Here is a 15,064-nt window from a genome sequence, read left to right on the forward strand (position 1 = left end):
AGATTCGATAGTATAACTGCTTCGGTGGTAAAACTTATGGAATACGAGAAAAAATGAACAAGGCCCTGCGCAACAATGACGTGTGAGTATGAGTGTAAATCGAGCAGCAGTCCACCTCGTTACATCGCCTAGGCCCGGGTGGAGGTTGATTTCAAAGACTACTCCGAATCGTTTCGGCACCTTCCTATCTTTTCATTGTATCGCAGCCTTGTGGTGTTTTGAATTGATGAAAATTCTTAATAATTAATAATAAACCAATGATGACAGCAAACAGCATTTACCATTTCTAGAGAACCAGTCAGAGATTCTTAAAATGACACCGGAAAGCGACCGACGCATGCAATGGTGGCGCGGTGACGGGGGAAAGGTCGAACGGGAAATCAGGCATAATAATCACGTTTATACACCTACCTTTCCTACGTTAAGGCCATAGAAATAATTTTTCACTCAATAATTTCGCCATTGTTGCTTGAATATGTACTTCTTCTCGCCATCAATTCGGTGTCTTGTGCAATGATACCATTGTTTTCCTCAGCCACTCTCGTAACCGCTGCTGTTTTCAAGTCTCAAGCGGTCAGTGTTCTGATTATTCACTTTTCATCGAGTTCATGTCTTGGCAGCTGTCTTTTGTCAGTGGACTTGCTGCTACTTGCGAGCAATGCGGCTGGATTTTGTTTGATGCGTTTACTGTGTGGTAGTATGCTTGAATGCAAGACAAATCTAAAAGTATTTCCAAAACATGACTGCTATTAAAATGACGCTTTAAAACCAGATATTGTCGAGCTTGGCAGGCGTCAAAGTTGAACCACTGATTGCCGATTGGATTAAATAATAATCGATTCTATTCTTTGCCACGGTTGCACGGTACTTGCCCAATCACCTTCTACATTGCTTCTCGTCATCCTGGTAATATGCCTGTTAACTTCTTGCAATGTATGTATAACACAACACATGCAGTCAGCTTATTGTCAAATAATTGGAAGGAAGTTGTTAATCACTGACCATGTTTTACCATGTTTCTCAGTTTGTCTGGCTTATGAGCCAAGATTCAGTATGTATGCGTGTATAACAATGTCAGCTCATGTGCCCAAATTTGACCTAGTTTTTTTCTACCAGAAACAGCAGAGGTTAGTTGTAAAACACAGAAAATTTAACTGATGGAGTAACTGCGCATTGAACAGTAAATAGAATGGCATGTCATGATGACAGATTATAATCATAATAGGCATTTGTATATTGGTATTAATGTTTGATCTAAAATATTGTAGGTTTGTGGTGTTCCGATTCTTCCCTCACTTCAATTATATATATACAGTAGCCTATGTAGAATTTCACCATTTCTAGCATGAATTCAGTGGTTTATATGTAGTCCAGACCTAGCCAATGTAATGCATACGTTCTCATAGAGGGCCATATCTGCAAAAATGGATGTCTATGGTCGCTCTACTGGGCCACCGCCTGAACTGATTTCTTTGCCGAATACTGCTGATCTTCGGCGTTTACAAGGACCTGCTACTTCTGGATCGGCGCTGTTCAACAATTGCACATTTTGTGAAGATTCTGACAGCGATGAGCCACTAGATTTAACAAGCGGGAAAGGGTCGAAAACTAACAACAGCAATACAGAAAAAGTTCATTCTCCGGTCAACATTCAGAGCAAGTTGAAGTCTAAAATCGCAATAGACATTGAAAGAAAGTATTCAAGTTCCACAGCATTGCCGTGCCGCAATTATATTGACAACTTCAAAGATGAAGGTGAGAGTTATTCTAGAATTCTATATGGTACCAACAGTTTCCTATTTCAAATTTGTAAAATCTGAATATGCGTATCAGATTGCGATAGTGTAATATTCACACACTTTAAGCTATTTATCAATTTACTGGGCCTACTTCATTTTTCTATCTTGTTTTCTCTGAAATATGCTAGAGATTGTGTTCATTCTAATCAGTCGGTGACTGCACAGTACGGTACTAGTCAAGATCATCCGCAGGACAGGAATAGCTCCTTGGAGGTACAAAACAGCAATATACAATTGTATAGTATATCCATATTGAAATGAACCCGAATATTTTCGGCTGAGACTCGTAAGGGGTAATCGTCAGCAACTAGTAGAGAATTGGAAAGAACATTGTATTTTGTGATATTTGGGGTATTTTGTGATACAATGTTCTTTCCAATTCTCTACTAGTTGCTGACAAATACCCCTGACGATTGTCAGCCGAAAATATTTGGGTTCGTTTCAATATGAATATATTAATCAATTGTATGAACTTCCGTACCTCCAAGAAGCTGTTCAAATTTTTTAGTAATTGCTGACGATTACCCCTTCCCGGTACATTTTGAGCAAATATTTGTTGTGCCAAGACGGTTCCCGGCATCACACGTGTATGCACTGAGTAGAATCTTTGGTGTGCACGAGACGCCGATTCCATATTCGCGTAGAAAGCTAACACTTTACTTGACCTACATGGATTGCAGAAACTATTCTCATTTATAGAAATAGTATTAAAAATATTTTCATCAGTTGGCTCCTAGGTTGCTTATCACAGCTACTTTTCTTGTATTTGTAGGTTATCATATTAGCAAAGCTGTTTTTGTTTGGACCAAAATCGACCCACCGTTTTTTTTTTTTGTAAATGAGTTCATATACTTGATGTCGTGTGCAAACCTAAAATTGTGTGCAAAAACCGTTTCGGAGTTGTGAAGCATCTTGAAAAATATCAATGTATGTTGCTGTTCTGATTACTCTTGAAAATAGCTTGGTAACCTCGCTTTTAAGTCACGACGGCATGACTTTGTCAATGGTATCTTTGGACATTAAGTGGATACTGGACAGAAAGGTTCAGTAGCCTGCCTAGTTGCTATTACTATGCCTGATGATGCAATGTGTGAAGTCTGCAACATGACGATATAAATGCACGAGGCTATATTTCACAAATTAAGAGGCTATTAAAAATTACTCCGCAATGAACTGCTAATAATTCCTCGCAGAGTTTTTCGTAATCGTTTTATCATCATTTTATCACTTTGATTGTAGATATTGCATGTGCATAAAACTGAATTCTAACATTCACCACAAGTTGGTGGAAATAGTACATGGAGGCTTAACGTAGCTGAACAATAAGCACAGTGATATAAATGGCGTATTGAGAACAGACGTGGGATGATTACTTCATGAATGTAATCGATTGCGATTACGGCTACTTCTGAATGAGGCTGTTACGATTACAGCGAAACTCGAAGTAGTAGATGACGATTAAGATTACAATGGAAAAGTAATCACGATTACTCTCGATTACATTGATTTTGCTACTTGGAAATTAACTCTTGATCACATGCTGGAAGACGATACAACATTACAACGGTTGCGATGGAAAGGCCTCATGAGAGAACAATATTCATTTAAATGTGACCTCATTTGCGTGTTACGTCACAATAGATCAGTTGCCCAACTTCATAGCAGACATTTCTCGACCCCATCGATTCTCATTGTAGTAACAATCCACGGTAACATGATGTTTAAGGAGATGGCTATGTCGGTAGATTCCAATGTTGGGTAGCATCAAGAATTGCGAAATAACGTTTCGCTCCCGTTTCAAGTGGGGCCATATGAGAATAAGATAGAGTGGACATAAAATTATGCCATAATGAATAAACGCTTCTCGTGGTTGAACAATGAACATGTTACATGACTGTGCCTAGTGCCTAAAGATATGGCGAGCTGCTGTTACAAGTAACGGCGAAGAATTCAATTCAATTTATTGCTACAATTTTCATCATTTCAATACACCACAAGACTGCGATACAATGAAAGATAGGGGGTTGTCGAAACGATTTGGAGTTTCGAAATCAGACACGCATCTGGTCTAGACCGATTAAAAAAAGGAGGCATACACAGTGAATGAAAAGTAAGAGAAGATAATATAAAAGGAAAGGTTATAAAGAAGGTGGCATATGAAGGCGATATTGATATGTCAGGTCGTGGTCCGGAAACTAGAGGATTAACTAGAGCTCGGTTATAATTTATATCAGAAGTCGATGATTTTTAATGCTTGGATGTGGAAGTACATGAATAGATACATTCATTTGTCACACCAGGGTAAATGCAACACGTACCAGGATGACGACGAGGGGCCGCCTGTAGGAGTGCACACATTACCATCAATGGCGCATACAATAAAAATAAATAAACTATAAATAAAAACGTGCGCTCACTTGAGTAGCCTATAGCTGTTATGTATTTTCAATCCACACCTGCATTCAATTGTGATCTATATGTATTTATTAGCTGATTACGTGACCTGCGTTTGAACAGTGACACTACCGTGAGAAGAAACAAGTCGTCAACTAAATCAACTTCCATTTTATACATATGTATATCGGACTCTGAAGGGGCCAGTACACCCCTCACCTGCGATGAACATCACCGCGAGTCACAGCATCTGATGCATTGCTATGGATTACTGACGATGCACAGTTCTGTGCATCAACAGAGTGCTAGAAGAACAAAACCATTAAAATATCATTTTCACACAAATCGAAAATATTATAATGAATATTTATTGCAATACGTTTGACTTTTGCTGCTGCCTTTCAGACACCAGTTCAGAAATGCGAGGCTTCAACTTGGAAATGTATATTATTCGGTCGAAGCGCAACAGCTTGATACCAATTTCGTAATTGCGGACGTGCTTTTAAATATAGAATAGATAGCATTGGCATTTTAGAAATACGAGATTTCGATTTCTAACCCCAAACTATAGCCTATGGTGGCATATACCACTGCACACGTCGCAGCACCATAAAAATCGACTAGGCCGACTATTCGGGCCTGCAACTGATGGCTGTATGAGTTGAGTGCGTCTCTCTGACCTCAAGAGAACATCGGTTACGAATAGGGCTGGGCAAAATCGAGTACCTGAGTGATTCGATTCTAAATCACGTAATATGATTGAGTCGAGTATCACTCATTGTGACGTCATAACATAATGTAATACGTCCAAGTTCAAATATGTACCTTTTATGCCATCACAAAGAATATAATGTCTGTTATCCATCACATAATAGATATTTTGGTATTTCTTCGACCATACCTATTTCATTTCACTTGGCGACGATGTTGTGAGACGATCATGACATCGGAAATGTGTTACGTCCAGTAACCTTGGTAGCTTTTCTACTATATGTTTCGTATGGTTCAAGGCTTCAACGGTGAAAATTAGTATCAAAACTATAATTCTCGTTGATAAAATTAACTGTCAGTGGTAAGAAGCGTATAATTTCACTACTCGAAAAATCCTCTTTTACTACTCGACTCGAATCATAAGAATAAATACTCGATTCAGATTCGAGTACCCGAATCATTGTGCCCAGCCCTAGTTACGAACCACTGATCGACGCATCAACGTGCAAAGCTAATACTTGTAATGTAATAATAGGAGCAGTGGCGCTTGTGAATCCTAAGTTTCTGCTAACTCAATAACCTGATGAATATCTCACTATTCCTTGTTCGCGGATGTTCAGTTTATGTCATAGTCCTTGCAGAAGTAAAAAGTAATCGTTCTTTTACTAAGAAATTGATTAGGTACGTGAAATAACCGATTACGATTACTTCGTACATCCATTCTCACTGTGGGCAATTTCTAAGTAGCCTACTTTCTATGCATGATACGTAGCAATGTAATCAGATGACCAGTTCAACACATTTCCCAAATTGTCTCTTGGCAACTTAACATCGTCATAGGGGTATGGGATGAATGCTAATAAGCTAGTTGACTTGGTGATGTGAAACAACAAAATGCAATGGAGGGAAACAGATTATTAAATTAGTGTGACTGTGGGTAGGCCTGGTCGGGACCTATATTGCTGTTCAATTTTACTAGCTCTTCAACTGGGTAGCTCTTCTTGTGATTAAGGCTCATATACTGTCTTGTAATTTGAACAAGTAAACACTCTGCTACATATGAACCAAAAATATTAATATTTTTATTACCTGTAGGCCTACATTTCTTTCAAACCTGTTAGATAAATGTGTTGGTTCTGCAGTTGATTGGTTCAGCATTTTGGATGATTTGATAGTCATGACCTGTGGATATCATAACAAATGCGATTTGAAAGAAAAACAACAAAGCCCTGTTATTTCCTTAACATGAGTTATGACCTCGTGGGTTTTAGTGTTCTCAACTCTTTGTGTTAATGATCAATGATATTTTCTCTGTATAACTGAAATTAATGTTTCTCTGCATTCAAGGTAACGAGGATCCTGTTCCCGCAGAAGATAGTAGCTCCCGAATTATTTCTTCAAATGGTCCAGTTTCAAAAGCTGAGTAAGTCTCCATCTGTATGTCTGTAATTTGCATTATTAAAATGAATCGCATCACAGAGTTAAGCTTGAAGCGAAATCGCATTCGGATCTCAACGACATGTTACTTCATAAAGCACTTATAATGGAGGTATGCTTTCTGTATATTCCTTTATGCAAACAATTTCTATTTTACTAACAATAGCAAATTATCGTATTTGTGTTTGTTTTAATTGAGTGCTTTAAGACTAAATCTCGGTTTACGAATGACACAAGAACAGTCCCCATTACCGATGTTAAATTCCTAATTGCCAAACCCTCTCACTGGAATGTTTTTTCAAGTAGGTTCATGGGGTAGTCTTCTATTTCGTACGGCACTTTATGTGTCTAAGGTTTCATTGGTAATGAGACAGACACACCCATGAGGCACGATAGTTATTACAATAGGCGTGGTTTAACAATGCAAACTGTACGCGTGCGCTCACTCGAGCAAGTGATATGTGAAATGATGCTTTGTGCCATGTTTGAATTTATTGCATATCGAGTGTTTGTACATCATGGGTAATGTGACAGACATTCTTGTCATCTTACTTAATTTGCACATCCGGAGTGCAATGATAGTTGAAGTACCAGTATCGTTATTTTTCATGAATTTGCGGTGGGAACATTGCTTTTGAAAGATGCTCTTCTGTCAAAATGTCAAGATTTTCATTTTTGATTACCAAATTGTTTGAAATGTATCAAATAAATTGGCGCATACCAGTCAGCATTCTATGAAAAATTTTTATGGAATGATTTTATGTACAATGTACATTGTTCATGTAAAACACATACTGCAGCCAACATCTGGTTATAAGCCAATTGCAGGCTTTTTCTCACACTATAGAACACAGGTGCGAAACATACTGAAGCAAAGAGAATAGAGATTATACAAAAATGCTGATAGGATGCTAAAATATTTATGTCTCAAGTGTGATACGATTAATGCTTGATTTCATGCGGGTTTTGCTCCAGGTATCTTGAAATTGGATACCGTAGTCTAATAATCAAGTTTTAGCATTTTGCATTTTAGCATTTAGCTCTCTTTTTCTACTCCCACTTTGTTACTTTGGTGCTTTCTGTACTTCATTAGATCTATGGATGATAAAATTCCTGATGCTGTTTATTGATATGGAAATCAGGTTTTCTCTTGAAAATTGCAGTGAAACTGCTATCCTGTGTCTCTTGATCAGTAGCCACATCATTATATTTATTCTTCTCTTTTGCTACTCATACTTTGGTACTTTGGTGCTTTCTGTACTGCATCAGATCGATAGATACTAAATTTGCTGCTGCTGTTTATTGATATGAAAATAAAGCTTTCTCTTGAAAAGTGTAGCGAAACTGCTATCCCGTTTCTCTTGATCAGTAGGCACATTATATTTCTTGTTCTTCCTTGCTACTCATACTTTAATACTTTGGTGCTTTCTGTACTGCATTAGATCGATAGATACTAAATTTGCTGCTGCTGTTTATTGATATGAAAAGCAAGCTTTCTCTTGAAAAGTGTAGCGAAACTGCTATCCCGTGTCTCTTGATCAGTAGGTCGTGTGGGTTCAATCCCTTGCCGGGTCAGACCGGCACTGGTATCCCTGAATTCCCGCTTGGTGCGCAGCATTACGGGGAAAGAATGGAGAGGTGGTGCAAGATTTAGGAAGCCATACAAGGCTATTCCTGTGCCTTCCTTGTCCGACGGCATATGCACATCGTGCACTCGTGGTATGCAAATGCACATATCGTGTGTATGTCTATCATAAGTCGATGTATATGCCGAAAAAAATCAAGGACAAAAATATACAATGTCCTATTCCTATTCCTACCAAATTCACCATTAACTTGAATTTCCTTTGAAAATGTTTTTCAGTTCAGTTTAATGTCAATATATTTTGGATATCAGTTCATTGACGACTGTTGGTAACCAATATAAGAGGCTGTGGAATTATGTTTTTATATTATGTGTTAAAATCCTCTAGTATTGCTCACCTACCTATTAAATGTTGAATTCCATTTCAGAATCCCACCATACACAATGGAACAAGAATTTCTATTCGACGGCGAGCTCACTTTTGTGATTTTGAAGGGTGCGGAAAATCGTACACGAAAAGCTCTCATCTGAAGGCTCATAAACGAACTCACACAGGTTAGTTCCATGGTAATCAGAAATAGCACTGAAAACTGCCCTAGTGGTAGGGATAGGGATACCATAATATGTCCTCTTCTAAGACGATTTGTTTGCTTTTTTCAAAATATTCTCCGAGGACGCCCAAGTGTCCACTTTTTTTGCAATTCGTCCTCTTTTGTATAGTTTTGAGAGTTTGGCGACTGTACAAACACAACTAAAGATGTTATAGTAGATGTGAAAACTGGATTTCGACGGAATTTGACGGTAATTAGCAGAAAATTGACACAGTAAACGCCGATTGCCGGTAGGTAGAATAGAAAAAGGTCAACACCAACCGACAATACGTGGTAACAGGTCTTTTGGGTGTCGAGTTGGGATAATGTCCCTTATTTTTAGTCAACCCAATAACATCAGCCATAAAAATCTTCAAATACCCGATTCCTCGTCCGTTATTGTGACTTGTAAAAATTGTCCTCTTTCGAATCTCAAACTATGGTAACCCGACCTGGTGGGTACTTTCGAACTTACCAAGAGATATGCTTGCATTTGTTTTAAGCATATTCAAAATTCCAATTGCAATTATGCAAATATAACGGACAGATGTAGATTGTAACAATTAAGATAATATTTACGGCCTTATTGATGCGGCAATTTCGCGTCTTCGGAAGAGGTCGTTCATTCTTTCATTTATGTGCCTTGGAGTCGTGTTTTATCAAAAACAAAACAAAATGAATTTTGTATAATATAAAACTAGCACATTGAGCCTAAGCTTTCATGTTCTCAAATATTTGAATCGTTATGCATGTGACATCACAGTTGGTGATACGACAGTTGATATACCAATCAACAGTACTTTTGAAATCTCTGCTTGTTGCTGACCCTGACGATTACCTCTGACGAGTGTCAGATGAAAATGTTCGGGTTTAATTTGATATGAATTTAATTTTTCAATTGTATATTGAAATTCTGTGCCTCCATGAGTCTAATCATTTACCGCTTTAGCTACTGACATACTGAGTTTGTGTTTTGTGAGCTGTTTTACCAGATAGCTAAACTTATGCTGCTTATACTTTGGTTCTGTGGTTACTCTGATTCTATCAGAACATCGTCATTTCATAAGCAGTGTTGGGATGACTCGAGTCACCTTTTACGTACGACTTGGCTTGACTCGAGTCACTTTGCAAAAATGACTTGACTTGACTTGGCGTTTCAAAAATGCGGATTGACTTGTGACTCTAAGCGAAGTTTACGAGTCAATTTCAAGTAATCGATGTCGACTAAATCGCTGTATCTTGTAGGCCTATCAGTTCGGATTGTTAACGATACGCTGGTTTGACCTGTGAGAGCAACCAATCACTCAATGATTGTGCGTTTTACCGAGCCTTCATTGTTATATCACAAATAAATTGATCCTAAACGCAGTGATCGGAGCTTGCAGCTTACGTTGTCGTGAGCTGGAAATGAAGTAATATACTAGCAATGCATCTCTGCTCTATAAACTGCTCACAGTGCCCAGTGCTCACCTTAACCAACCCTCTTGTATGATTCAAATCGAACGAATATCGTCTATACGTTTCTAATTGCATATCATGGATATGTAGGTGGGTAGGGTATTGCACCATATTATTTTTTAAACTTTCGGAGGTTTCGTATGTTATCCTATACTTTATCTGATCATTGTGGACTGGGACTATACCGATAGTTGCATAGTTTAGAACGGTGGTTCTCAACCTGGGGTCCGCGAAGCATTTTCAGGGGGTCCGCGAGACCTCAAAATTTGCAAAATGATTGGAAACGAATTTGTAGCTTTTTTAAATTAGGGAAATCACGAATCAGTTTCGTTTAAACTGCCAATGATTCAGTAAGCACATCAACAGAATTACCGTATGAGATTAAATATCCTACTGTGTAAACCAGGGGTGTCAAACTCAAATTACGTCGCGGGCCGGATTCAAACCTTCCAAGAGCTCGCGGGCCGCACGCTTTGCTTTTCCCTTGATCACCTTATTACCAAGCATATAGATAATAGGATATAACAATTGTATCACGGATCATAGAGGCTTTATTCTAGCAAGTAGGAACAACTTTATTCGTGAACAACGGAATTGACGATGATGATTGGCTGGTTGAATACACTTGAACTGCTGCTAAAACAGTGGCGGTAACGACGATAAAAGTTCACTTATTTGCTCCCTTCACTCAAGTCGTAATCTGGCGTTAGCCGGGTGTAACTGTGTATGCGTTGTGTGGAATACAAGAGATTAAACTGTAAACGCGGACTTCTGGATTTGTTGTATTGTTATTAAATCACGATTCAGGTTTCTCTAGATTACCGGGACCTTTTGAGTCAGAAATGATACAGCAGCACGACCATGCACTGATATTTGAATTATATTTTTTGTGTAAATAATATATTATCCATGTAAACTTCATATAACGGGCCGGCACTTTCGTTTTCGTCAGTGTGAATAACTACTTTTTGGCACATTATTCCATAAAACTCGAATCAGTGTGCACTTTTTTGTCACTGATTTATTCCTATAGTGTTAACAAGTGTGAAACCAAAACACCGTAGTCTGGTGATTATAATGTGATTATAACGAACATCCTCGACATTTGCTACCTTGGGGGAATATTTAACGGAAGTATTTTCTTTCAAACAAATCAACATTTGTGATAAATATGCTGGGTAATACAAGTTTTTTTTCAATCTACTCGGAATGGCTTCGCTGGCCGGATAAAATCGTCTGGCGGGCCGTATGTGTGACACCCCTGGTGTAAACTCATTTTAATTTCCAAGTTGCCAATAGCCCACTGATACAAACATATTGCTGTTTAAAGATGTTTTGCATTGGTTGGTTGAAAATAGTTTTTTTCTAGTCCGTCTCAAAAAAAGGGATTAAAACCTCATGACGGAATCCATTTTCTCTTGTGATATTCATAACCACAATTCCAGATTATCTTGAACATTAGCTGCTATATACGAATGACTAGTCTGGAAGTGGTAACTTTTGAAAAATCTGTTCGTCAATTTTGGTGCTATATATGTCGCGATCGTGCTCAAAGGTGTCGTTGGAAGCGTCAGTCGTTAATATTACATTCGCCGCCATCTACATTTGTGGAAATGGATTTTCGGCACTCGTTCATATCAAATTGAAGGCGTGAAAAGACACGACCACATATTTCAAGAAATAAGAAGTACAGCTGCAGAAGTCCTTTCAAAATAAGAAAAGTCTATCCATATTTCTACATATAGTATGATATTGTTTTCAAGAATGGTCATTTTGTTACTGTTTATCACTAGCTTAGAGTAGATATTTGCGCAAGACAGATGACGGTTGCACGATAATTGAGCTAAATTTGAACTAAAGTTTGAGGGGGGTCCGCTCGGTCCGTCACGGTACAAAAGGGGTCCGCGAAGACAAAAAGGTTGAGAACCACTGGTTTAGAAGTTCTGCGTATGGGTGAGCGATACCGCGCCTTTCCGCGCGCGGTGCATAATCAGCTCTTTTTTCGTTCCTCGATTCAGAATACTCTATCTGTGTTTGAAACATTTAGCAAAATGCAATGACTTTGAATCATGTATCGTACTTTGAAAATTCAACTCGACTCGCGACTAGGGCTGGGCAAAATCGAGTACCCGAGTGATTCGATTCTGAATCACGTAATATGCTTCGAGTCAAGTATTAGAGTATCTCTCATTATGATGTCATAACAGAATGTAATAGGGCAAAGTCCAACAATCTACCTCTACCGGTACATTTTATGCCACCACAAAGAATGAAATGCCGTCTATCCATCACTTAAAGATACTTTGGTATTTTTTGACCATGCCGATTTCATTGCACTTCGTGACAATATTGCGGGAAGATCATGACTTCGGAAATGTGTTATTTCCACTAACGTACTTAGCTTTGTACTATGTGTTTCGTATGCCGCGATGTGGCTATTAAGGTTTCAAGGCTTCTATAGTGGAAAATAGTATCGAAGTTATAATTCTCGTTGATAAGTTGACTTTCAGTGGCGAGGATCGTATTATTTCAGTACTCGGAAAAATCGCATTTTACTACTCGGCTCGAATCATTGTGCCCAGCCCTAGTTGACTTGACTTGACTCGAGTCAAAATGTGCAGTGTCTCAAGTTGACCCGTGACTCGAAGGTAGTGACTTGATCCCAACACTGTTCATGAGTTTATTTCAACAAATATCCGGGCAATTTCAATCATCCAATTTTCAACAGCTGAATGTTGGTGCCAATCCATCAGCTATTGTCGCTAAATCATCAGCTTTGGCTAAGAATTGAAGTACCGCACACTAAAATCTATGCTCGGTATTGCAGGCGAAAAACCGTACAGATGCACATGGAACGGATGCACGTGGAAGTTTGCCAGATCCGACGAACTCACGAGACATTATCGCAAACACACCGGCTATAAACCGTTCCAGTGTCCGAATTGTGAACGGGCTTTTTCACGATCGGACCACTTGGCTTTGCATATGAAGAGACACGTTTCGTGAAGAACTGTCTTATTGCCATCATATCTCCCAATGCAATACAAAAGGAAAACCGTTTTCTTTTAAGAGGAATAACTGCGGTGAGCAGTATTCCATGGCAGCTGGCCCATTCCTGGTTCAGCTTCAGGCGATCATATTTTTCTTATGTTATATAGTAAACTTTAATATATCATTTCTTGAGATTTCAATTTGTGGGAATATCTTGATGAGTAGTACCCAGAAGGCTGGCATATTGATTGCCTGTGATTTGTGGTGATTTCAATATTATGTGCATTGCAATGTTTGTTATTGTCCAGTATCTTTGTTTGTTTGTTGGTTGTCGGCTTACATGCTTCGGACTGGTTGATTGAGTCCAATCGTCGCGTTTCCTGTACAGTGGCCAATTTGTTTCGAGGTGTATTGTGTTATTGAGAATTTGGTTAAATTTACTAATCTTGTGATATGATTCGCTTGGTCGTGTATTATATCACACCCTCAAGTATTATGCGATGCTTACATATTTTCATAGAATTTAATGCAAGATGATTACCCGCTGTAATATTATTGAATGAAATGGCACTTATCGCATTATAATATTTAGTCATTTACCGACATAAGGGCCTTGATGTTTTACAGTTATTAGGATCTATTCGGCAACGTTATTGAAGCCAATGATCTAATCATTTCATCTTATTGCTGAGACAGGTTTAAGTAGGACTGATTTAGTCGAGTAGTTTACAAGCGAAAGGGGAGGAGTTAAGTCTGCTTCAAACCCACGGCTTAGACTGGCAATAACAAACAGTTGCAAAATCATCAGGGACATTCTTCGAATGACATCCTTCTTGTCATTCTTTTGTCGTGTAGGTCTTGGCACAGCGATGCGCAGTACGGTTTGACTTGAGTTCAACGTTGCCTGCAGCCTTGAACGTTTTCTTAGGATTGAGACAAGCTCTAGAATGGATGTGGCTCGTCAGCTGGTGAGCCTTCTCGATAGGAAAAGGACTACCGGTACGTTAAGTTGACCACAGAGTCGGCTGGACTGACAAAACTTACTCAAAACAGGCTATGTCATTATCAATTCGTATAGCTATCATAGTCTTGCTTTTTATTTCTACTAACTCTGTGACCATAACAGTTTATGCTGTAAATTGCTATGCTGTGATCTACGTTGGTTAGTAGGCTATCGTTTTTCTTCGATGAAAAAAATACTTGAAGAGCTTCTTGAAGGTCCAGAACTTCTATATACAATTGATTGGCTATATTCATACTGAAATGATCCCGAATATTTTCGGCTCACACTCGTCAGCAACTAGTAGAGAATTGGGAAGAACATTGTATATCAACAATCGTATCACAAAATATAACGTCACCAGCATGAAATTTCGAATGAGAGAGCGTTCAATGTACTATTTTTAGGTGGTACACGAACTCCTTTTGTTGACAGAGTTTTGGTTGGTGTATTTTGATAAAAGTCGACTCCAAGGCACACAAATGGAATTGTGAACGGCCCCGCCCAACGATTCGAAATCTGTCGTCTCGATAATTATTCGCACAAATCGGACTTTTTAACAGATGTTTGCTGATGGCAGAATTAAGGGCCTTTGATCGATCAGCATTGCACTGTAGATAACTAACCTACGGATGCCAATTTTCAGACTTTGAGGTGTATTTCGAGGCGATTCGATTGCGCCGGTCGGATTTTAAAGTATATTTTTGGAATCTGTGCGATGGTACTATGGTAGCGTTCAAACAAGATCAACTTTATTCAATTTGAGCGCTCGGGTCGTCAGCTACGGGCTTGGCAATTACGTTGCGTTCAGATTGCTAAGCGGTATTTGAGGTGGTCAGTATAACGAAGTACTTCTACTTTTTCGAAGTACTCAAGTAGTTTTCCTCTACTTCTGGTACTTACTCAAGTAGATCTGATTTTCGCTACTTCTACTTCATAATATTTTGTGATCTACTTACTTACTTTTCGCTATTTTCAGTTTGTCAAGTAGAAGTAGTTTAATCCTCCAAACGGGAAGATAGCCTGAGGAGTTTCGGGATTGTTTTCACGGAGCATCAACATTTAATTTTCATAAAATTTGTTTAAAGCCCAGAATTTT

General features: G+C 38.6%; 2 protein-coding genes across 2 annotated transcripts in view; one reads left to right on the forward strand and one right to left on the reverse strand.

Moving 5' to 3' along the window:
* Window positions 1–15,064, reverse strand: part of LOC145455596 (5-hydroxytryptamine receptor 2B-like) — a 176,945-nt gene that overhangs the window by 132,775 nt on the left and 29,106 nt on the right. The window lies entirely within an intron of this gene.
* LOC145454962 (uncharacterized) lies at window positions 669–13,535 on the forward strand. The gene is made up of 5 exons (XM_080332889.1): window positions 669–1,755; window positions 6,252–6,327; window positions 6,384–6,453; window positions 8,355–8,481; window positions 12,802–13,535. Exons 1-5 carry the CDS (start codon window positions 1,425–1,427, stop codon window positions 12,978–12,980), a joined length of 783 nt encoding a protein of 260 aa, XP_080189015.1. The 5' UTR covers window positions 669–1,424; the 3' UTR covers window positions 12,981–13,535.

The sequence above is a fragment of the Botryllus schlosseri genome, chromosome 14, assembly GCF_051294905.1.
Source record: "Botryllus schlosseri isolate E-star chromosome 14, Bs_hap1, whole genome shotgun sequence".
Classification (NCBI taxonomy): Eukaryota; Metazoa; Chordata; class Ascidiacea; order Stolidobranchia; family Styelidae; genus Botryllus; species Botryllus schlosseri.

Bases quoted from the DNA above. Each gene is read 5' to 3' on its own strand.
- LOC145454962 (XM_080332889.1), top strand. From the start codon at position 1,425: ATGGATGTCTATGGTCGCTCTACTGGGCCACCGCCTGAACTGATTTCT. The intron at 1,756-6,251 runs GTGAGAGTTATT...TCTGCATTCAAG, and splicing joins TGACAACTTCAAAGATGAAG to GTAACGAGGATCCTGTTCCC. The intron at 6,328-6,383 runs GTAAGTCTCCAT...ATCGCATCACAG, and splicing joins GGTCCAGTTTCAAAAGCTGA to AGTTAAGCTTGAAGCGAAAT.